Source organism: Prosopis cineraria, unplaced genomic scaffold (assembly GCF_029017545.1).
Source record: "Prosopis cineraria cultivar Desert tree isolate PC_DT_omini unplaced genomic scaffold, ASM2901754v1 PC8, whole genome shotgun sequence".
NCBI classification, from domain to species: domain Eukaryota; kingdom Viridiplantae; phylum Streptophyta; class Magnoliopsida; order Fabales; family Fabaceae; genus Prosopis; species Prosopis cineraria.
In genome coordinates, this window is record NW_026555339.1 from 2,644,870 (window position 1) to 2,670,536 (window position 25,667).

Genomic DNA, 25,667 nt, shown 5'->3' on the forward strand with positions numbered 1-25,667 from the left:
TGGATAGAACTTAGAAAGAAGAACACAGAAGCAACTCGAGACTAGGGCTTACAAGAATGGTGAGTGGGGGGAGAAAGTGAAGAATTATCATATTAAAGAAGGAAAGTGTAAAAAGGAAAAAGTGGATAAAGGGAGCGAGGTTAGTTATCTTATAGCAGGTAAATGGGGGGCAGTTATCTTGGAGGCATGTGTGAAGTTAGTTATTTTGGAAGTTAAGAAGGAAAATGTGGACTTAGGGACATAACCATTTGACGACATATTCTGAAAGAAAGGAACATAGGCCCTAGCGCTTTTATCTCATTGGCTATTTGGCCGTGTGCGGATTGCCAGTGATGTGCTTAATGTAATGTATACAAAATGTATGATACAACTAGGGTGAAAATAGGCTAAGTTGAACTAGACTTTAACTAAGTAAGCCTGAGCTTATATGGTAAATTAAAGGTTTGAACCTAGTCTGAAACCTATATAAAGCTTTTTTTACAACTCAGATCTGAACCTCCCGAAAGCCTGGCCTAGCTTAAAAACTCATTTAGAAGCCTATTTAAAGGCAAACCCTTCAAATAAGCTCACATTTTAGTTTTAAACGTATCAAATATACTTTAAAGCCATTAGCATGCAATGTATAATTTGATTTATCAATTACAGTGCGTAATAATTAAAGGACCGACCAACTATAATATAATACAACAATAAAGCGATAACATTAAAATATATATACAAGTATAATTTGGTTGAAAACATAACTAGAAATAAAAAAGAATAAATTGATTAAAAACTATTCGCACATAATGTGCGTGTGATGTATTACACTATATATATAAGTCGGCCTGTTAGACTTATAAGCTGAGCCTTAAAAAAATAGATCCAATTAAAAGCTCAATTTTGGCTAAAGTATATTTAATAAATAGATTAGTTTGGCCCTAAAGTAGGTCAATGTATAGGGTCTTAATAGAGGCATAACCCTAGATACAACATAAGCTCGTCATTATGCTTGTTTTGTGGGTTGAGGTTCATGACCATGTTGTTCAACTCAAGTACGAGAGAAAAAGCCCAAAGTGCTTGACATATCCCAATCCTAAATGACAATGAAATGAAATCCAAATGTTTAGAACCCTTTCTCTCGATACTCCATCTTTTGACTCTTGTCCTAATTTCCCAAGTTGGTTCGGCTTGGGCTTGAATTTCATTAGATTATATTTAAAATAAATTGATTATGTCAAATACTGAATTAGGGATAAATTCTATCAAAATCATTAACTAAACCAGTAATTATTCATAAACCTGCTCCGTTGATTTTTGTGTTTGGAGCTTTAGGGGGTTTAGCTTAAATTGATAGAAAAAGAAATTTTTACTAATCATAGTCTTATTGCTAGGTCAAACCGAAAGGAAGGGGGACAAGAACTTGATTTTTTTTTACTCCATAATTTAAATATGTGAGATTAAGTATATAAGTTTTTTTCTACATAAAAAGAGTTACTTGATACCTTTCAAGTAAAATTGCCTTAAGAATGAAAATAAATCTCAACAAGAGAGTTAGCTTCTATAATTATATTTAGTTTAAGATACGAAAAAGTTGTGAATAAAGTAAAAGAATTTAAATATTAACACGCCAAGCAATCTCACAAGAAAAGTGTAAAACCAATTAAAATGAAGATATAAGCTTGGATTATTAAACTTATTTCTTTATTAGGATTAATTTTTATGAACTTACAATAACATGTCCGTCAATATGTATATGTATGAAATGCAACAAGATTAGCAACTCATTCGAGTTATTTGAATGTAAGTCTTTCAACTTATGGGGACTGGACTCTCATGTAGGGAAAATTTCACTCAAATATGTAATCCAATCATCTCTCAAGCTTATCTAATAATGGTTAGTAATTTAAGAATTGTCAGAATTCTTGTTTCAGTCTTATGTATAATATATATCTTCTTCTCCAGCAATCCAATCCTTTAGACCCCTCTTCTAAATTAGCAAGAAAAATATCCATATGTAATGAAGTGCACGTCAGATCACAAACTTTCAACACCCACTACATCAGTCAGGGATAATTGTGAAATTGTTTTTCTCATCATCCACAACTCCCTACAAAATATCATACATGTACAAAATACCTTACCCTAAGTATTCCGAATGCTACCTTGGCATCATTCATGTGCAAGATACTTTATATATACATGATTAAATTAAAATAAACTACAATTATTAACAACAACAAAACCTTGTCTGATCAATAGATAACTTGAAAGATTTAGCGGCAGGTAAGATTTTAAAAATATTGAATGGAAGGATGAATTGCATGTCAGATTAGAATTTTTCAATAGCTATTAGATCAACCATGATAATTGTAAAATTATAATTCTCATTATCCACAAGACTACTAACAATGGCACGATGAAATCCAGAACTATCCAAAATATAAAATCAATCATTAATAAGGCAAAAACAAAAGATGAAAATAAAAATGAAATGTTGTAGAATATAGCCTAAGATCGTCCAAGCATTGTAGTATCAACAAATGAATGCAAGACTCTGCATTTCAGCCAAAAGAAAGATCTTCATCACTAGCTATAATGAATGCTAAGAAACAAAGAGAACCAGTATTAACATTCTGAGAAAACATTGACACGTTTTTCCCTTGTAAAAAATCAAGTTCAAAGAAAAGAGCATGGAAAACGTAGTAAAAAAACTGAGAGATACAGCCAAACCATAGTATTATCTAACCCCAATCAAAAGAGACAAAATAAATGATAGATAATTTCAATTCTAGGCATCAAATCTTCCTATTCAATGAAAAATTCATCGCACTTAAATAAAAGTTTGAGCTATCCACAGATTGAAAAATTCGTCATTTGGCCCAATAATCTCCCTACAGAAAACGCTCGAAACACAGTAAAAACAGATGATTGCACGCATCATGAGAACATAGAAGACAAGGAGGACTACAAATAAAGATGAGATTGAGGCAGCTCACAAAGGAGATTGATGGACGAAGCAACATGTGCCGTCTAGGATTTAAGGAAGAGATGTCACGCATTATACAGCACTTGTCGATGGGATTTTGGGATCAAGCCGCCAATGGCAATATAATCTAAGGCCACAAGGGCATCTTTCCCGACTCAATTTATATATATGGGCCATTAATATTAACTAGTATTTTTGGCTTGAAGATTCAACTAGCAACAACCTTTTCTAAAACAAGAAACTTCCGTCATTTTTTTAAAATTTATCTGAGATTTTTTTTTATTTCCATCACTATACTTTCAATCTTTTTTTGCATTTATATTTATATTTATATTAATATCATGTACTAAAAAAAAAGGATCTTCGGTGATTATAAATTATGCATGACATTCAAATAAAAGACGGCTTTATTGCCCTGCCAATGAACACAGAATGGGATGCAAAAGTTGTAATTCCATCCCCTCCAAATCTTTTTCATTGAGAAGATGAGACTATAGTCTTCAAAGAAGGGAACGTAAAATAATCGCAGCAACGTTTTTCGCACTAATTGCCTATAATCTTTTTATTGTGTGAAAGATGTGCTCATAGTTTTTTTTTTTTTTTTGACCAAAACAGATGTACTCATAGTTTAGCCTGCTATTTTTATCGTAACGTTAGCTTTCAAGGCTTTAATCACTAGCCTGGTATTATGTAATTTTCTGAGGTAAAATATTATGCCGTCCTTTTTTTTTGCACGGAAAAAATTATCAAATTTTTTTTTTTGCCAATGCATATATTATCGATTTAAATCTTGAAATATTGTATATTTAAATTTTAATATAAATTTCCCCTTTAAAGAAGCTTTTGCCAATAAATAACGAAAGGTTGGCGCGCTATTATTAGCTCCAAAATAAGCTGATAACAGGGGAAGAAAATCTGTTGACAACGACACAACATGCTTGCAATGGGGAAAATGTAAATTTGTTGGTTAAAGAAAGAGGAACAAAAAACTAAAATTTAAGTGAACTTAACTTCGCCCGCTGGCTCCTGCCCGCTCTCCTTTTCTCCCGTCTCTCTCTGTCTATCCTTTTTATAATTTTTATCTTTTTTTTTTCTCCACAATTTGTTTCTATTTACATTAAATAATCAAAAAGTTCGCACCCTCGAAAACCCAAACTCAAATTTCTGCTCTTTAACCCCTTTTGTACTTCCAAAATTCAATTAGGGTTTCCATCTCCCATTTCCTTCGCTCAGTGCTGGACCCTTGTTCTTCCTCCCCCCTTCCCTGATCTTTACCTATTTCCCATTTCCCGCCATTTCCCGCTAAGTTACAGCAGTTCGCTACTTCGATTTTGAATAGCAGCCGTTCGATCTGTCATTTCGATATTTATCTGTTTTTTTAATTTTTTTTTTGACCGTTGCTCGTCTTGCCGGAGTTGGGGGAAATGTCTGCAGTCGAAGCGGAGAAGCATGTCGAAGAAGAGAAGGAGGTGGTGAGAAGAGGAGAGCTCTTGTTCTGCGGGGGTACTTGTTGGGATATTATTGGTCGTCGTAAAGGTCCAGCTGACGGCAACTTGGTCTCTCCAACTCGACTTCGGCCCCTCGTTGGGGTCGATATTCGATTCGTTGCATCTGGGTGCGGTGAGTTTCAGTTTTTATTAGACAGAGGACATGCGGATATTTTCACTATTTTGTCTCTACAAGATTATGTCAGTTCGTTTCTAATACTATGCTCATTTTCCATCTGTCATATTGTCAATGTAGCGTCTTGTCATTGTGTGGCATTAGATGTTGAAGGGCGCTGCTATACATGGGGACGCAATGAGGCATGAAAATATATCATAGATATATGACACGAAGTTAATCATTTATCTACTTTTTTCCATCGCATGTGCTGTCTTACTAACTCGTGAATTTTGGTGCACAGAAGGGGCAACTGGGTCATGGAGATACCATTCAGCGTGATAGGCCAACTGTGGTATCTGAACTTTCGAAGTGAGTTGAAGATTATGTTGCCGCAGTTGTTTGCACGTGGTCCTCATTTCTTATCTGTTGTCTCTAACTACAAATATGCCCCCCCTCTTGTTGAATGTTTCCTCATGTTGTGTTTTCATATTTTCAGTGTATATGATAGTGAAGATAGTGCGCGTCTTGCTCATTTTTTCATTTATCTTTTCCGTAAGGAGGTCAAATGGCTCCTAGGACTGTTGATGGTTGAACTTCTTTGATGGATATACCGTGTGGTTAGTGAAGAGTTGTCTAAGTATTTAATATATAAATGGAGCTAAAAAAGCATTGGGAGAATAACATTTGACTACCTCTAAGGAAATTTTTGACAGTTTTCTATCTATTTTAAAAGGATAATCATTAATATAGTATAACATGTTTATGAATCCCAGTAGGTCCCTTGTAAATTGATGTGTTCATGGTACAAAAGTATCAATAATTTTCTTTCAAGGTACCCAGATGCAAATTGGGTAAACTTTAAAAAAACACAAAGTAACAAGAAAACAAATGGAGGGTGAAATTTTTTGCTAGTGAAATTATTTAATAGATCATGTGTGGATATGGGTGTGTATTTTTCTACGGGGTGCGAGTGATCATGTTGAGACTGAAAGTGATGTGATTTCTGATGTCGTCACTGAACAAAGGTTTTGTCATATTATAAATTTTTCTCAGCTAATCTATATCAGATACCAAGATTGGTGTTTGTCTTATCCATTGTCAGTTTTATTTGTAAGACTGTCATTAATTTTTCTAGCACTAATCTTTTATGGTGTTTGGGTGGAAGATATAAAATAGTCAAAGCCGGAGCAGGGAGGAACCACACAGTGGTGGTTACAGAGGATGGACATTCCCTTGCCTTTGGTTGGAATAAGCATGGACAGCTAGGTTCAGGCTCTGTGAAAAATGGTTTGTTCATCTGTGAAGATTGTGTCAATTAATTCTATGTTTGCTTGAATGATTAATGTAATTCATGCCTTTCTTAGTTTATATTATGCTTGTTACAAGGCATGTAGAATAGTATAATCACGATCTTCCTTTATCATCGCATGCATCTTCCTGCTTATTTCAACTTGGTTTTTTTTTTTTTGGGTAGTTTGAACTTGTAACTTTCTTTTCTTTCGTTTTCATTTTTTGTCATGGTCATTGGATTATTGGTTTGGTATTATCTTGTTTAATTCGCTCTCATTTTGATTAAGCTGCATAAAGTTAGACGCCGTTGGCTGCAGAACATTAAATCACTTCTCACGTTGGTTGCCTATTTTCCTTCTATTAAAGTAAAAAAAGATAGTAGTGCACTGCTCAGACTTGTATTTTGTTTATGAATATTAAGGGTCACACATCGGAATCACACTTTTTTTTTTTGTTATGCAGAAATTGAATTATCTCCTGTTCGCTGTCTTGTGTCAGAAGTCAATTTTGCTACTTGTGGCGGTGACTTCACTGTGTGGCTATCTTCTGTTGAAGGAGCTTCTATACTGTATGGTTTGTGGATGAAAGTATTTTTTTAATTCATCTTCTACTTCTTAGTGAGATAAGGCTGCTTGTTGTTGTTGTTATCTGCCAACTTACATTATTACTTTTCTCTAGCTTGACACTCACTAGTTTATCACCATCAATTCTTTGATTTCTCCCCTTCTCTTGTCCAGTACTGCAGGGCTACCACAGTATGGGCAGCTAGGACATGGAACGGACAATGAGGTATGCTTAAAGAAGACACTAAATCATTTCTGTTAACCCAATATTTGTGAATGCCCTGTCTTGAAATCTTCTCTGAATTTATTTATTCTATCCCATCTTACGTGTATTTAGTACTGTATTTGATTGGTTACATTATGATCATCTTCATGCAAAGATGCCTTTTGTCTGGGGTCATTGTTTACTATTGAGATGGCCATGGTTGTTAGGATTGGACATTATCTATGTGGTGATTGTGTTGATTTATAATATTTTCATATTCTCGTTTCTTTGCTTATTGTGTGATGGGCCTATGTTTATCATAGTTTGTAGTTTTGGGTATTGGCATCTCTTCTTTGGTGACATCACGTCAACTCTTAACTTGCTTTGCTTGCAATTTTTTTGTTTCCTTTGTTCCTTATGCATATGCTGACATACACTTGCATTCATGCTGCTTGATACAACAAAGAATAGAAAAGCTTAGCGTTATGTTGCTTGTGCTTGCAGTATAATTCCAAAGACAGTTCTGTGAGGTTGGTTTATGAAGCCCAACCACGTCCACGGGCAATTGCTAAGCTATCTGGTGAAACAGTTGTCAAAGTGGCATGTGGGACAAATCACACAGGTTGCTACTTTGTGCTCTTTCCACTTCATTTACGCCATTAATTACAATGTCTTATTAATATTTGTTTTTTGGGTAGTGGCGGTGGATAAGAATGGCTTCGTTTACACGTGAGTAATCCTCTAGTTTTTCATATAATTTCCTACTCCTGGTTCTATGTGGGATTTGTTTTAATTGTTGAATTCTTGTTATTTTTTGTAGGTGGGGTTTTGGTGGTTATGGAAGGTCAGTGCTTGGTTCTTTAGTAGGCTGTCAATATTTCATGGATTCTCAAAGACTGGAGTATCCAAGAAATTTTAGTTAAATTTGGTTTCATATTTTGTACATGTCTACTGTTTATTTGCTCGCTATAAGTTCAAAATTCTGTAGGCTAGGGCATAGGGAGCAGAAGGATGAGTGGGTCCCACGTCGTGTGGATGCTTTTCGAGATAGAAATGTTCTGCCTCCTGATGCAGTGATTTCGGCTGGTTCTGTTAACTCTGCATGCACTGCAGGTAGGCTTTGTATCAAATTTCCTGGTTCCCCTGTGTTAATATGAAAATCTTTCATTTTGCCATCCTTTTTGGGAAAGCATCTGTTATAAACTGATATTGATGACATTTTATTGTTGATAACTTATTTAAGTGTTATGCAGCTGGCTTACTTTTACTGTGACGAATTGTTTGCTGAGTGCCAAGTGCATTTGTGTATTTCATGTGTGAAATTGGAATTTCAAAGTGCCACTCCCTCCCTCCTTTGTCATATTTGTGTCTGTACTAGTAGATTGAGAGTAATGTAGTCCCATAACATGTGAATTTTGCTAATAAATTTAACCTTGGGTCTTATCCTAGTAGTTTAAACTTCTAGGTTGAATGGGTTATCGTATTGAGCATTCATGCCCAAGTGGTTAGCTTTTTGTGGGGAAATCAGCAAGTTTCACGTCTCATCCAAATTTTGATTGGCTTAAACATTTTACTAGCCTTAATAAGCCAACTAGGGATTACTTATAGTAATTTTACCTGATTGCCATGCATTTTCATGGTATGATTTTTTTTTGGTCATTTTTGAATCAGTTTTAAGACTTGTTATTGAGTAGTGCTATTCCATAGTTCATACAAGTCTATCATATTGATGATGCTCATTTTTATTACTTCACAGCAATTTAGAGCTTCGTTATAACTTTCTCAAGCTGCAATATCAATGTTGTCTGTTGGCAGTCAGCTCCACTTGTCCTATGCAAAATATTGTTTTAAATTGAGTTGGTGCAGAATCATAAAATTTGTTGACTTTAGAGGGTAAGGCTGACCTTTTCCATATTCAGGCGTGTTAGCATGCTGTTGTTGGAGCGTATTTTTGATCTGTTATTTGTGGGTACATTATAGGATCAATCTGTTACTTCTCCACCTGTGAATTGAACAGTGCATATTTAATGTTATTACTTGGGAGTTGTTTTCTGCAAAATAGTTTCTGGCTTTAGTGCCACAACTGAGTTTATTCACTTTCCAGGTGGAGGGCAATTATATATGTGGGGCAAAATAAAGAATACAGGAGATGATTGGATGTATCCTAAGCCTCTGATGGACTTAAGGTTGGGCCATGTACCATGATATTTACAAATTTCTTTCCTTTTATTAATCTTCCGTCTTGTATATTTTTCTGCATTTGGTCAAAAAATCAGGTAACTTTTTTGGTCTTTGTTTGGTAGTGGCTGGAACTTACGATGCATGGATTCAGGCAATATGCACCACTTTGTTGGGGCTGATTCTTCATGTATAAGTTGGGGCCATGCTCAACATGGAGAACTGGGATATGGACCTAATGCGCAGAAGTATGTGTTTGATTTCCTCAATGAGTTGTTAGTGTTTTGTTTCTTTTTTCTTTTTTTTTTCTTTTTTATTTTCTCAATTGGCTTTTCCTATGTTCAGGTCTTCAGCAGTACCCAAAAAGGTGGATATTCTTGAGGGCATGCATGTTATGGGGTAGGTGTCATGTGTCTTTTAATTCTTCCTTCGTTTTTATCTGCCTTACTTTAGTCTTATGGTTGTCCATATACGTCTCACTTTGAGAGTAACAGCTAAACTTCAATCTTCACTCTTATTCTTTGTCTCTGGAAGCCAAAATGTTGAGGATGTCTGTAGGAAATTACTTGTTAGATGCCTTTTGGGTAGTTTTGTATGGTAGGAGCTTTAAGATATGATTATGGTGTATAAATTTTTATTTGAAACAGTGTTGCTTGTGGTATGGGTCACTCCATGGTCATTGTCGATGGAACAAATGTTGGTGAACGACTTGACCAGGTAAATCTTAGCCTGATTGCATATTTCAAAAAAATCTCGGCCAAGTATTGGGACCATGAGTTACACGAGTTTAAACAAGTAGGATATTTCCTAGTTGCAACTTGGATATTATTGTTTTTCTTCTTCCTCGCTCTCCATCTTCTTTCTCTTGTTGTCAAGTGCTTTACATTGGTTGTCCTGTTCGTACGTAACTAATTTTATTTTGGTAGCTGTTCCTGAACTTGTATTTTATTTGCAATTAGTGTGTGGGCCCTGTGTATTGCACGGAGTTTGAGGAGTAAATCACATTGTTCCAGGCATATGGATAGGGGAACGTATTAGAGTTTTTATGTTACACGCACAGACACACATACTATGTACTGTGGCTAACGTCCTGTTTCTTTGCAGCTTGATATATACGATGGGAAAGCTTCTGGTGAAGGTATGCCATAATCAAAACTCATTTATTAGGAAAAGTGAATCATCGGGAAATGATTTTTTTTTTTTTTTTGGGTGGATGGGGGACAGTTTCAACTTGATACACGGTATTCCGTAGTGTGGTGTTCCTTACGCCTGAGAATTTCTTAATCTGTCTTGAGTTGGGTGTTTAGAAGGGTTTAAGTGTGACAGCTATTTGAAGCTTACACTGTTTACTTATTTGAATGTGCTCTTGCTATAGTAAATGAGGAACCTGTAAAGAAAACTCCAGTGCCTAAGCAGAGTACAAAAAAGGGTGCAAAAAGTGGTGACAACTCCAAGAAGAAGAAAACAAAAGAATCATCTGAATCAGAGGAGGAAGAGGATGAGGAAGCAAGTGATGGTGAGGAGCAAGTAAATGGCATGGCCAAGGGGAAAAGGAAACGCGGTGGAAATAATTCTGGCAAAGCGAAAGGTAAAGCTAAAGGTTCTGGCCCTGGGCGAAATCGGTCTTCGGTGAAAACGGGTAAGAGAGGAAGACCCCGTAAGTCTTGACTTTAGGTTTTGTGGTCAAATTTAAAAGTTTTGCTCTCCAAGAGAATTGTTTATGTTATTTGTTGGCTGGGGAATTTGCCTACCTGTTATATTTATTGAAATTTTTATTCGGCCGAGTTTTTATTGTAAATTTTTTAGGAAACTAGTAGTTGGATTTGGATATCCCAGAGGCTGGGTTTTACTTTTTAAGTGAAGGAAAATGTCTTTTTGTTTACCTCATTATCCGCCACTCTTTTTGTTGTTTCTGAGTGACTGTTGATTCTAACTGGCGACGGTAGTGAGTTGACAAGGAAAAGCAGACACTTTGACCAGCAAGCTCCAAGTTTTGAGACAAGTGATACGCAAGAAAACCCTTTCGTGCTAGGTCATGTTGAGATTCTTATTTAGTTTTAATTTCTCGATAACAGGCCTCTTAATTATTCTCATCAACATTGCATTATCAATAAAGTTTTTCATTTTGTTTGTTATGCTAGGGCCTGTTTTTTGATTGGACACGGTAGTATCTAATATGAAGATGCGTTAACATGAGTAACTCGACATATCAAGTGTCGAGGGGCGATCTTCAACGAGTTTCGGTTTGTGTATTTTTCATCTTTGCCACCCTTTGTATTTTGCGAAGTCGTTTTTCATGAAACACGTACGATGTTACTAGATATGGTAAATATGCAAACGTATTAAAATTCCCTGAGGAACACCCCTTCAACCAAACGGTGGATGGAACTGGGCTTCTTGTCGTTGTTGAGTGCCCCACATGCGAAATCTATCCCGTTATTACCTGAGAAACTTTAATTGGTTTGCAATGTCAAAAGGCGGCAACGTCTGAAGTGTTTCTGTTCTTCTTTTTCCAGTAAAGACATTTGAAGTGTTTCTTAATCTTCGGCCTACAAATACTGGAGTTAAGGTATGTTTCTTTCTTGCAAACGTCCAAATTCACCGAACATAAAATTACGTATCAAGTCATTCCTTGTGAAATACATCAATAGAGATATGATACCTGGCAACTACTTTAATTTTTTTAAACAATATACTTTCAACGACTACCGTTTGGAATGATCAAGTCTTAGTTTCACCAAGTGTTGTATTTAAGAAAAAAGCTACTACATAGAAAATTCATTGCTTTAAAATCAATGTAAGTCAACTTGGGGAATGAAGTCCTACATAAATATAATTCAAACCAACAAGTCACTCAACATTAGGATGCGAGTCATAAAGGAAATTTGAAATTCAGCAGTATAATTGTAGAGGTTTTGCTGATTAGTTTTCAGTTTAAAATGATTCAATATAATGACCAATACACCATCATCGTCAGTAGTAGCAGGCAGCAGGCAGAGCAAGTGTAGAATGAAAATAAATTCAATACACGTTACATTGTCAAGTTATTGTGACAGTTGAAGCCTTCAAATTACGATAGCATTTTTTCGTTTTTTGCAAACCCTCAAATTCACTTGTCAGTATAACGATTGCTCTGCAAACGCCAAGAACCATTTGGTTCGCACCAACTCTCTTCCCATGACAAGGAAGATGACGGTTCAAGCTCAAGAGAAGGCATAGAGGTGGGTGTGCGACTTTAATTCGTACAAGAAAGGAACGTAAATGGGGGTAGGTGGATCGTTTAGTATTTTATATTGGTAATTGTCCCCATAAAAAAAAAAAAATGCCCCGCAAACGAGAAACAGTAAAATGGTGTAATCAATATCAACATTCAACGTATCAATCAATATCAGTATAAAATATCAATAAAAAGGAAGCACTGTTTATGAGACGAATATCACCATTCGTTTTTTTACGATTACAAAATACATCATCACGAGTCACGGCAATCCCATATCTAACTATTCTAATTCTAAAGGATATTCATGACTGGAAAATTAAACGCGAGAGAGAGAGAGAGAGAGAGACAACTTGCACATTCATCATAGCTGTTCGTCTTCTACTCTTCTTCCTTTATTTGTCTTCGTTAGTATCAGTTTGACTTTTACTAATACCATCTGGCAATCTGGCATAATTATATTTTAGATAGTTATACGAAACTCATTGTCTAAAAAAATTGTCTCACCATTTTTTTTCAATTTAGCTTCGTCAGTGAACTTCGTCTTGCTCCCATTACAAATGAAAAAAAAAAAAGAAAAATGTAATAGTTAGTCCCAGTATTTTGATTATGTTTTAATTTTAATCCATATAATGTTATTTCATTATTTTCAGTGCCTTCAGTTTAATCTATTTGTAATATTAGTCCTTATAAAGTTATAATTGTAAAAATATACATAGCAACCATGAATTAACAGGAACAAAGTTAATTTTCTTAAAAATTTAACAAGTTAAGATTCATCTTCTAACAATAATATATATTTGTTTTTATAAGACAATATCGACTTTTATTGTGATAAATTATCTTGAGAGGGCTTTAAATATCATTTTCTTTTGAAAATAAAAACTAAGGAGGCAAAAAAAGTTTCCTTGTTTATTTGGATTAAATAGAATGTAGGAGACGAAAATAATATTAAGTACACATTAACAGGGACATCAACAGGGTTAAGTATATATTGGCAAAATTAACTCCATCAATGCCCGCTAATGATCCTTATGTACATTTTTAAAATTATATAGATTAACGTATTGTACTAAAAAAATTTAGAAATAATAAAATAAAATTATAAAGACTAAAAAAAATACAAGAACCTATGTTGTATTTTAAAAAAAGGAAAAGAAAATAAAAGAACTCCCTCTTGCGTGATTAATTATTTGCCGAACGCGCCACGTAGTTACTTTTTGTGCGAACTAGCGTCATTGATGTTTGTCTTATTATACTTTCTCTTTTTACATGTTATCATTATTTACTCACCGCACAAATGCGCAGAGGTTTCAAAATTCGATTAGAGCAAGGATGATTGAGTACGCTTTCAATGCATATTTCATTATCATACTATACCAGAAGCACGCACCCAATACAGCGCATGAACCCTAAATTTAAAAAGAAAAACATAATAACAGCACTAAACTATGCCCATTGCTCTGTAGTTGGTGGGATTATTGTATGATGAGAAAGATCCTAAATTAGTTTCACGGGCATGAGGCAAAGAGCATTCTTTTTGTGCATGGTGATTCCAGGAAGAACATCAGTGTCTATGTCGTCCATTTTCATCCCTCTGGGAAGTTCCCAATCGAAAGAGTTGAGTAAATTGGCAAGTGCTAATTCCACTGTGACTACACCCATCTGAATTCCTGGGCAGATTCTCCTTCCTCCTCCGAATGGAATCCACCCAAAGTCTTGTCCCTTGCTGAAATCTGCAGAACTCGATTCAAATCTCTCTGGATTGAACTCTTCTGGCTTGTCCCATGCCTCTGGGTCCCTCCCTATAGCCCACACGTTGAAATATATCACACTCTTATCTTCTATGTCATATCCTCCAATCTCGCATCTCTCTGTTGCTTCTCTCGGAACCATTAATGGTGCCGGGGGGTACAGTCTCAGGGTCTCCTTCACCACCGCCTCCAGATAATTAAGCTTTTGAAGGTCATCTTCGTCGATGAAGCTTTTCCCAGGGTTTAAGCTTCTGATTTCTTCTTTGACTTTCTTCATCACTCTTGGATTTTTTATCAGAGCCGTCATCGCCCAAACAAGCGCTGCCGCACCCGTGTCAGTTCCTGCTATGAATATATCCTGCACCGCCCATTATATTTTATTATTTTACGACGCTGTCATGCTTTGTTGTTTAGTCCCAAAATAAGTTCCATTGAACTGGCATTCCTCGTACTCTTGTTAGGCACTCTCCACAATTTCAAGAATTAATAACACATTAAATATCTCTTACCATCAAAAAAAATTTTAGTCTTATCTCTATCCATCAGAGAGAAACATAATATTGAAGAAGCTTTATAGAAACATTCAATTAAAATTAAATTCTTATTTTAATAATTTTTAATAATAAAAATTGAAAATATTGATTAATAATTCTCTGTATGATTTATATTAAAAAAACAATTTTTTTTCTGGAAAACATTCTACAATAAAAACAAAGGGAGGATTTTATTGCAAGCCTTGATCTAATGGGCGCTAGTTCATATTTTACTGCCTATATGATAGCTATTCTAATTTCTACGTAAAACTTTTACTTACAATTTTAAGGCTAGAAAAGGTAAAAAATAAGAATAATATAATTTTTAGTCTTTAATTTTTTTCTCAATTATATATTTAGTCTATAACTCATCTTTATTGAGTTAAGGAATTATGAAAGTTGAAGTGTATCGAATAAAAAATTATAAAAACTGAGTTTAGTTATTACATGAGTTAAAAAAAGAAGGCATTAAATTGTTACGAGTTAAAATTAAGAAATTAAATTTATAATTGAGGAAAATTTCAGGGGTAAAAATTGTATTTTCTCAAAAAGATAAGAGCAATAACCATGAGTAAGGCTTTGATGCGAGTCGAGGAGAGATCGAATGAAAAAGAGGTCTCCTTCATCAATCCAAGGCAGACATCGATGAAGTCTTCTTCTTGATCGGATTTACGGGCTTTTGAATGGATGTGATCATCGATTATCTTCTGGTAGAAATCATCCAATTCCTTGAAGCTTTTGTCGAGCCGCCGCATCATTCCCCTGAACCTATCAACCCAATATCCGATCAACGGAAAATGGTCTGTGAAGTAAAACGCGGCGATCATGGCCTGTTCTTCATTCAACATCCCATGAAACCGACTCCTTTTGCTTCCTTCATCTTCATATCTCTTCCCAAAAGCAGCTCTGCAAATCATGCTGCTTGTGAGACGCATCACCGCCTCGCTCAAGTTGGTAGCTTGATTAAGAGAAGCCGACTCTGATATCTTGTTCATCATTCGGAGCACTTCGTCTTCTCGGATGGCGCGAAAAGACTGGACGCGTTTGGTGTTGAATAAATGAACTACACAGAGCTTTCTGAGTTCTCTCCAGTAATCACCGTAAGGTGAAAAAACCAGGTCCGAACAGTTGTAAGAATATTTCCTTTGACCGAATAAGGATGGCCGGCTGGCGATTTGGCGGTCGTGGGTTTTGAAGAAGAGCTCCGCAGTTTTTGCAGAAGAAACAACTAAGGTTGGTATGGAACCGAGACGCAACTGCATGAGAGGGCCGTAGTGGTCGGAAAGACGCCATAGATGGAGGTGCAGGTCAGAGCTTGGAAGCTGGTGAAGATTACCGATGAGAGGAAGACCTGGAGGACCGGGAGGGGTGTTACTTGAGGCCGTGGTTCTGTGTTGATGAAGAAGATAGAAGAAGATCAAAGGGACGACGCAGAGAAGAACAATTAGAAATAGCATGATCGGCGGGCGGTGGATTTTAGAGCTTCTGTTTTGTTTCTGGCTCTGATGCAGCCAAATCGTTTCAATCACTTGGCGTTATATGCTAGCGGGGGGAGAGTCTTAGTTTTGAATTCTTCGTTGTAGGGTGGACTTGGAGAGAATTAAGGAATAAAAAATACATAAACTATTTTTTGCAAATAATTAATAACTAATCAGCATTTATTTCAACAAAACAAAAAAAAAAAAACTTAACCAGCATTTAAAGTTAGCATGAAAAAACCACTCTCTTCTCTGATTTTAATTACTTTATCAAAATTAAAGAATGACAGTTAATTCCTGAAATATGATTTAAAATATTTTTCAAACTTTATTCCTATTAAAAAGATAAAATACACAATATGCCATAAAATTAAATCTATAATAGAATGAAAATTGAAAATGGTAATTAACGACTATTCACATGTTTTATATTAAAAATTAAAAAATCTGTTTAGAAAGATCAAAGGGAGTATGTAGTTTTTTTTTCCCCCTCAGCAAGAATAGGAAGTAAGCTAAAGATTATCCTTCTCGAAACACCAAAAAAAAAAAAAGATAATCTTTTTCAACGAAATACTAAATACACAATAATTGAGATCTCAACTTCTAAACCACTTGTTCAAGGTAAAAAAAAAAAAACACCACTCTATGATCCATGAAGGTAAACTATCATATTTGGATGAAATGGAGAGAATTCATAAAAGAGGAATCATGGGGCCCATATCGTGAAGCATGGCATGTGTGACTGTTTAGATTTGCATTTAAAATCAATTAATTGTATAAAAGTCAAAAGTCATGTTTTGACAAAAATTACCCCAACACTTATCTTATATATTAAAATTAATTATAAATTTAAAATTATATTTTTAAAATTATTTAAATACCCATTATATATGCTAAAATTAGTTATAAATTTAAAATCATGATTTTTTTAAAAATATCCAAACATATCTTATTATGTCAAAATTAGTTGTGAACAAAAAAATAATTTGTAAGATAATTTATATAATTTTTGAATAAATTTTTAGAAATGTACAATTGAAAAATTGAATTAAAAAGCATGCAGTACTATCTTAAAGATAATCATGATTTTGAGTTTATAATTAATTTTAGTATGGGTGTATTTGGATATTTTTAAAAAAAATTATAATTTTAAATTCATAATTAATTTTGACATGTATAATGATTGTTTGGATATTTTTTTAAAAACATAATTTTGGATACATAATTATTTTAACATGTAGCATGAATATTATTTAGATATATTTTTACGAAATCTAATTTTACTTTATTTTCAATTCTACTTTTCAATTCTTATTAAAATCAATTTTATTAATTAATTTTATCTATCACGTAATATAATCAATAATAATATAAATCAATCATATTAATTAATTTTTTTATATTTACTTATATCCAAGAATTCAAACACACCTTAATAGCTGCGGGCAATGAGATTCTCAAGAATCCGTGGCAAGTGCCTCACCAATGACTAGCTGTGATCGAGCAGGGGATAAGGAGAATTATTTTAAACAAAATTGAACTAATCTAGAGGCAATAGTACGAGATTTAATTTTTCCTTATATTTAAATACAAAAATGTTTTATGTAATGATTTAATTGGGACCGCATAATTAATGTTTTGCAATCATAGCGCGGCCATACATCTTGTTTTTTTTTTTTTCCTTTCTTTTAACCAACACGGCAATACATCAAACGTATGACACACGCACATTCTTTTTATAAATTATTTTTAACATATTTTATTAAATTAAAGAAATCCTTAAAATTTATTAACTCTAAAAATTAATACATTTTTAACTTTGTTTCTGTTAAACATACAGCTTTAACAACATAACTTTTTTCTTTAATATTTAATGAAGGGTAAAAAAAATTAATGATAAAAATTTAATAATATAACTTATAAATAGAATAAAATAAAAATTTCTCTCCCTTTCTTATAAATAAAATTAGAAAGAGTATAAGCCAAGACCGTCTGCAACGTCAAATGTACACACACATCAATATTATATTCTAAAACTTTTAAATTTTCAAATTTATGTTGCATGAGGTATGACTCTTTCAATGATGAGATCCACATTCCGTGCTCACTACCTAAATAGGTAATTCTAACCACTTATTTCACTTTAAAACGATTTCTACTATTAATTTTAAATTAATTTTTAAATATTTTAAATATTATGTTTGTGAAGATAAAAATTATAAAAATTAATATTAAACTTAGAGTATCTAAAGTATATTTATATAGTCAATTTATAAAAATTATAAAAAAATTTAATATTAAATTAAATTATTTAAATTGTATTTGTATTATTCAGAGTATATTTAAATAGTTAATTCATAAAAGCTATAAATAATTATATAAAATTAGACTACTTAGATTAAACCTATACAATCAAGATTGATGATAAATAGATTTACTAAAAATTTAATATTTTTTATACATTTTTCTTTTGATAAATATAAATGTAAAATAAAAATAAAAATTGAAATCTAAATTGTCTAGATCCAGTCTGAGGTGAAATGTAATATACCCCTCTCTTTTGATTAGCTATCTATATAAATATTCTATACTACGCAAACTAATTAAATTTTAAAAGAGGATGCCTTTTTGGACTTTGGACGAGCACTCGAATGTGTGGCGTGATTTGGTGCGGTTCGGGTGTCAGCAATTTAGACTGTCCAAATTTTAATTTGAATAATTCATATTTTTAAATTTTATTTTATATTTTACTTTATATTTATTAAAATAAAAATTATAAATAACAATAAATTTATTTTATTATTAATTTGGATAATGCAGATTTAATTTGAATGATTAAAATTTAATATCAAATATTTTTAAAATTTTTATAAATTGATTTGTCAAATGTAATCTGAACAATCTAAATTTAAAATTTTTAAATTACAATTTTTATTAATTTTTTTGAAGTATCAGTTTCAAGATAATATTTATTTTATTTTTATATTATATTCACTTAGATCAAATTTATAAAATTTTTTATAAAAGTTTATTATTAAATTCAGACTATGCAAAATACATTTGGAATTCTGGATAACCAATTTACTAAAATTATCAAAAAAATTAATATTAAATTAAATCATTCAAATTAAATTTGTATTATTCAAATTGATGATAATATTAATTTATTAAAAATTTATAATTTTTTATAATAAATATAAAATAAAAATATAATAATAAAATCTTTTAGTTTGAACGGTTCAAATTAAAAATCTAAAGGATCCAGGGATCAGCACAGCCAATGAGCCAAACGCTGATTTCTTACATTGCTTTTTACGCTTTTCTTGGACCTGTTTTTAAATACAGAGAACAGAGCATTGCCAGTTCGATCAACGATCGCCACCACTTAGATCAGGAAATTAAACAAGATGTTTGGATGACCCAAAAGGTAAGAAGCACTTATAAAACCGCAAACACACACACACACACACACACACACACACATATTCATCAAGTGGTTGGTAACATAATACATAAAGTAAGCAGTTTTTTAAACCAGCCCATGAATGCCTTTTTTTTAGCCAGACCAACCCATAAATTTTAGCAGTTTAAAACTCCGTGAGCTTGGGCTTCTAATGCTTTTACAATGTTAAAATCCCCTAATTATTTTTCCTTTCGATTATCATCTACTTCTGAATAAAATAAGAAATATTATAATATATTATATCGTTTCTACTTTACTTGTTTGAAATCGTTGAAGGCGGACCTACAACGCCAAATTAAAGAATGGTGGAAAACCAACGCCACTAATGACCTTAAATAATTTTTTAATCAATCTTCTAGTATGTGTTTGAAAAATAACCGATGGCTTTAACTTTTAATCAAAGTAATAATTCGAGAATATATTGTTTATTTTAAAAGCTTCAAAAGCAAATTTCAACTAATATCCAAACATATATAAATTTAAAATTTCTTTTTCCTGGGACATGATGATTTAGATGGGCTTGTTTTCTGTGAGGATGCTTCAGAATTGTGGATGTGTGTTATGGGTTCTTAATGACAAGGCAAAGATGATTTTTCTGGTGCATGGCTATTCCTGGCATGGCTTCTGTGTCAATGTCTTGCTTATCAATCCCATCAGGCAATGCCCAATCAAAAGAGTGAATAAGATTAGCAAGTGCAAGCTCCACGGTGGCCACTCCCATGTGAATGGCTGGACAAATCCTGCGACCAGCTCCAAAAGGAATCAGCTCAAAGTCTTGGCCTTTGAAGTCTACTGAACAGTCGGAGAAGCTTTCTGGATGAAATTGTTCTGCATCTTCCCATGCCTCTGGGTCTCTCCCTATAGCCCATGCATTCACCAAAACCAGAGTTTTGGGTTGAATCTCATACCCTTCTATGTTGCACTTTTCCATAGATTCTCGTGGAACGACCAAGGGTGAAGGTGGGAACAATCTCAGTGTCTCCTTCACAACCGCTTTCAGATAAGGAAGCCTTTCTACGTCCTCTTCATTTATAAAATCTTTTTCCACATGTAACTTTCTGATTTCATCTTGTGCCTTTTGCATCACTCTGGGATCCTTCATCAGTAAGGTCATTGCCCAAACCACTGCCACTGCACTTGTATCTGTTCCTGCTATAAATATATCCTGCATTCACACGAGAGACAACGTTAATTAAATAAATTGAACAGAAAAGTGTGTCATGGAAAATGGAGATAATATTATGTACCATGAGCAAAGCTTTGATGTGGTCAAATGTGACATCAAACGAGGATGAATGGGAATTCATTATTTGAAGAAGGATATCAATGATGTCTTGTTGGTCCGTTCGAGGTGTTGTTGGATTCATGTGGTCGTCAATGACTTGTCGGTAGAACAAGTCGAGTCCTTGCAGGTTTTATCTAGTCGACTGAGAAGTCCTCTGAGTCTATCAACCCACCCCAACCGTGGCACGTAGTCTCAGAAGAAAAATTCCGCCAGCAAAGCCTCAGCTTCATTCAGCAGCCCATGAAATCTACTTTTCTCACATCCTTCTTCGTCTTCCACCTCGTACTATTTCCCAAAAGCAACACTACAAATCAAAGTGCTTGTGAAAAACATTAACCTCTCGCTCAAGTTGATTACTCTCTGAGAAGCAGCAGACTGTGACAACATCCGAATCATTCGCGCAATCTCGTCTTCCCGAATGGGACGAAAGGAGCGGATTTGTCGAGAGCTAAACAAGTGGAGGGGACACAATTTTCTCATTTCTCTCCAATAGTCACAGTAGGGAGCGAAAGCCAAGTCTAAGCCATTGTAAGACAATTTCCGTTGACCAGGCATGGAGGGTCTGCTAGCAAATACGAGGTCGTGGGTTTTCATGACTTGTCTGGCTATTCTGGCAGAGGAAACAACAATGGTGGGCTTGACGCCAAAGCGCAGGAACATAAGAGGGCCATATTGCTTGGAGAGATGCCATAAGAAGCGATGTGGAGCAGAGCTAGGAATGTGGTGAAGATTGCCTGTGAGGAAGACCTGGAGGACCGTGGTAGATTTGCACTCAGCATTATAAAAATGAAATTTAATAGCATACATTTTGTAGCAATAAAAAATAAAACATCATTAATATTAAAGTCGAAACAAAGATGTGGCATTTATTATTTCAAATGTCACTGCTTATAAATTATTTTTTACTTACAATTTTAATAAATAATAAGATGTGGTGTTTCAAGAAGGGCAAAACACCACCTCTTTTTTTGTTAAATTAATATTTCTTTTACAATCAAAAATAGAGAGGTGACGTTTCTAATTAAAAACGCTACCTCCCTACTCTATTATTAATTTTAACATTTTATTTTATGATATTAAATAATTATTTTATTATAATTTATTTAATTAGTAATTTTAATTAGTATATCTATTATTTAATAAAAAAATAAAGAGAGTTGGCGTTTTCAAACTTAGAAATGACACCTTTCTTCCTTTTTCGACATTTTATTATAAGTTAAAATATTATTTTATTATAATTTATTTAATTAATATTAAATATCAATATGTATTATTATTTAATAATTAGGAAGTAGAGAGGAGGCGTTTCTTCAACTTGGAAACACCACCTCTCTCCCTTGTTATTGATTTAATATTTTATCCTATCAAATTAAACAATTATTTATTATAATTTGTTAAAAAAATAATTTTAAATAGTATATTACATCATTTAATAAATAAAATAAGAGAGGCCACATTTGCTATGCTCCAAAATACTATTCTCTATACTCTCTTATTGATTTAAAAATTTATTTGATCATAAAAATTATTATATTATAATTTACTTATTAAGTATTTATAACTAGTATATAAAAATATTTAAAAAATAATTAAAGAGAGGTGGCCTTTTCAAACTTGGAAATGCCACCTCTCTTCCTTTTTCTATATTTTATTATAAAATAAAATATTATTTTATTATAATTTATTTAATTGATATTAATTATTAATATGCATTATTATCTAATAATTTAAAAGTAGAGAGATGATGTTTCTTCAACTTAGAAATACCACCTATCTACCCTGTTATTGATTTATTATTTTATTCTATCAGATTAAATAATTATTTATTATAAGTTGTCAAATAAATAATTCTAAATAATATATCATATTATTTAATAAATAAAATAAGAGAGGCCACGTGCTTAAAAATCTCATTCTCAATACTTTCTTATTAATTTAAAATTTTTTTATCATATTAAAAAATTATTTCATTATAATTTAGTTATTAAGTATTTATAATAAATATATAATAATATTTCAAAAATAATTGAGAAGATGTGGCATTTCTAAACTTGAAAATGCCACCTCTCTTCCTTTTTCAACATTTTATTATAAGATAAAATATTATTTTATTATAATTTATTTAATTGATATTAATTATTAATATGTATTGTTATCTAATAATTTAAAAAGCAGATAGGTGGCATTTCTTTAGCTGAAAAATGCCACCTCTCTGCTCTGTTGTTAATTTAATATTTAATTCTATCAATTAAATAATTATTTATTTAATTTTTTAAATAAATAATTTTAAATAGTATATTATATCATTTAATAATAAAATAAGAGAGGCCATGTGCTTGAAAATGCCTTTCTCAATACTCTCTTACTAATTTAAAAATTTATTTTATCATATTAAAAAATTATGTCATTATAATTTAGCTATTAAGTATTTATGATAAATATATAACAATATTTAAAAAATAATTGAAGAGAGGTGGCATTTCCAAACTTGAAAATGCCACCTCTCTTCTTTTTTCAACATTTTATTATAAGAAAAAATATTATTTAATTATAATTTATTTAATTAATTTTAATTATTAATATGTATTATTATCTAATAATTTAAAAGCAGAGTGATGGCATTTCTTCAGCTCAGAAATGCCACCTCTCTACCCTATTATTGATTTAATATTTTATTCTATAAGATTAAATAATTATTTATTATAATTTGTTAAATAAATAATTTTAAATAAAATATCACATCATTTAATAAATAAAATAAGAGAGACCACATTTGTTGTGCTTGAAAATATCATTCTTGATACTCTCTTATTAATTTAAAAAATTTGCTTTATCATATTAAAAAATTATTTTATTACAATTTAGTTATTAAGTATTTATAACAAATATATAACAATATTTAAAAATAACTGAGGAGAGGTGGCATTTCCAAACTTCCTTTTTCAACATTTTATTCTAGGATAAAATATTATTTTATTATAATTTATTTAATTGATATTACTTATTAATATGTATTATTATCTAACAATTTCAAAGCAGAGAGGTGACATTTCTTCAACTTGAAAACGCCACCTCTCTACCTTGTTATTGATTATTATTTTATTTTATCAAATTAAATAATTATTTATTTTGATTTGTTAAATAAATAATTTTAAATAATATATCATATCATTTAATAAATAAAATAAGATATGCCACTTGCTTGAAAATCACATTTTCAATACTCTCTTATTGATTTAAAATTTTTTTTATCATATCAAAAATTATTTCACAATAATTTGGTTATTAAGTGTTTATAACACTTATATAACAATATTTAAAAAAAATACTTGAAGAGAGGTGGCCTCTCTTCTTTTTTACTATTTTATTTTTAATATATATAGGTATTAAATATTATTTAGTTAATTTTAAATATTAAAAAAATATTTAAATGAGAGAGGTGGCATTTTCATGAGATGGAAATGCCACCTCTTTCTTCAAAATTATTTTTTTATTAATGAGTTTAATTTTTTAAAAAATTAGAGAGGTGAATTTTTTCATGAAAAAATGCCATTGCTATGAGTTTTAATTATTTTTAAAATTATGAATAGTTTTTAACTGTTATATGAATTTTGAAACCTTAAATTTCTTCATCTAAGTTGTTCTCTTCGTTCAGCCGCTCACTCTTCTTTCTTATAATTCACAAATTATCTATTCTCTAATTGTTGAAGGTGCTCTCGTCGTCTTCTCTAGCCAAGGTTGCTTGTATGTGTATACTAATAACAGGTTTTTTTTTTATTATCTCTTATCTACCAATTCATATATATATACATACATGGATCTTTATGGTTTTGTTGTTGTTTATCTTCAGTTGGCAATTTTTCTTTTCATTATTAAAGGGTTTGTTCTTTTAATTTGTTACCAAACATGTTTGTTGGTAAAATAATTCTTTAGGTATAAATCTTTATTCAGATCTAGGGGACTGTAACACTTGCCCCGAGTGTTATCCAAAAATCACACAATCAAATAAACTAAGTGTGGTTAAGGAATTAATCCTAAAACCAACTTAGGAAACAAACCATTTAAAGCCTTAAAAAAAATTTATAGATTCTACCTATAGCACGCGGAAGCAAGCTAGACAAAAGTGAAATAAAAAGATGCTATCATGATAGCATTAAATTGCTGTCATGACAGCCCTCCTGGGCCAACTTTCGGGAGGCACCGTTTCGTCATTCAACTTCCGATCGAAGTGATTTTAAAGCTCACACGTCACATTCAAAGGGTACTATAAGTATACCAAATTTTAAAAAGATCCAACGGTTAGATTGAAAATTAGACATGTAAAAAAAATAGTTATTTTTGCTATCATGATAGCTAAAAAGCTGTCATGACAGCACTTCCGGACCAACTTCCGGAGTGCACCATTTCATCATCTGATCTCCGATCGGAGTGATTCTAAAGCCCACATGTCACTTTTAAAGAATACTATTAGCATACTAAATTTTGAAAAGATCCAACGGACGGATTGAATTTTATGCAGGTTACAACATCAATACTGTAGCTGTCATGACAGCAATTTAATGCTGTCATGACAGCACCTCCAGACCAAATTCCGAAGTGCGTCGTTTCTCTGTCCGATATCCGATCGATGTGATTCCAAAGCCCACACGAAGCTTGTAAAAGGTTTTACTTGTGACCCAAATTTTAGAGAAATCCAACGGTTGGATTAAAATTTGGACACCCGGATGCAAAAGTGCAGCTTTTTAGTAAAAACCATTTTCAAAATTGTCCAAATCTCATCCTAATGATCACAAACCTGTGGGAACACTTTGGACACGTCAAATAAGACTAAAAACACCTGAAAGAACATTCAAATGATGGAAAACCCCCATACATCAAAATTTGACCACCCGGGTGCCATTTCCCAAAATGGACCCTAAACCCCCAAAATGCACAAATCATACAAGAGTGGTCACAAATCAATCTAAATACCATGTATTTATATAAATACATATGCTAAACATTTTCACTTGGCTCAGAGCTCCTTATGGGGCCTACACACCCACTCTCTCTATCCAAGCTGTATGTTTGCCCATAGCACACCATTTGCAATGCAACCACTTTGCATTTGCTTATAAAATCACATATA

The 25,667-nt window shown here is 32.5% G+C and overlaps 2 protein-coding genes and 1 pseudogene across 2 annotated transcripts; 1 reads left to right on the plus strand and 2 right to left on the minus strand.

The window, feature by feature from the left end:
* Positions 1-4,051: 4,051 nt before the first annotated feature.
* On the plus strand, positions 4,052-10,691 carry LOC129318546 (uncharacterized). The gene is made up of 16 exons (XM_054963386.1): positions 4,052-4,588; positions 4,712-4,773; positions 4,875-4,942; positions 5,739-5,860; positions 6,326-6,431; positions 6,601-6,652; positions 7,136-7,253; positions 7,330-7,360; positions 7,452-7,475; positions 7,620-7,744; positions 8,736-8,817; positions 8,935-9,057; positions 9,155-9,208; positions 9,457-9,526; positions 9,914-9,947; positions 10,185-10,691. The coding sequence occupies exons 1-16, from the start codon at positions 4,393-4,395 to the stop codon at positions 10,475-10,477; spliced, it is 1,560 nt and encodes a 519-aa protein (XP_054819361.1). The 5' UTR covers positions 4,052-4,392; the 3' UTR covers positions 10,478-10,691.
* A 2,674-nt stretch (positions 10,692-13,365) lies between these two features.
* On the minus strand, positions 13,366-15,851 carry LOC129318531 (cytochrome P450 71A1-like). The gene is made up of 2 exons (XM_054963362.1): positions 14,880-15,851; positions 13,366-14,138 (listed from the first exon to the last, which is right to left on the minus strand). The coding sequence occupies exons 1-2, from the start codon at positions 15,768-15,770 to the stop codon at positions 13,527-13,529; spliced, it is 1,503 nt and encodes a 500-aa protein (XP_054819337.1). The 5' UTR covers positions 15,771-15,851; the 3' UTR covers positions 13,366-13,526.
* A 3,962-nt stretch (positions 15,852-19,813) lies between these two features.
* Positions 19,814-21,346, minus strand: LOC129318322 (6,7,8-trihydroxycoumarin synthase-like; annotated as a pseudogene).
* Positions 21,347-25,667: the final 4,321 nt, after the last annotated feature.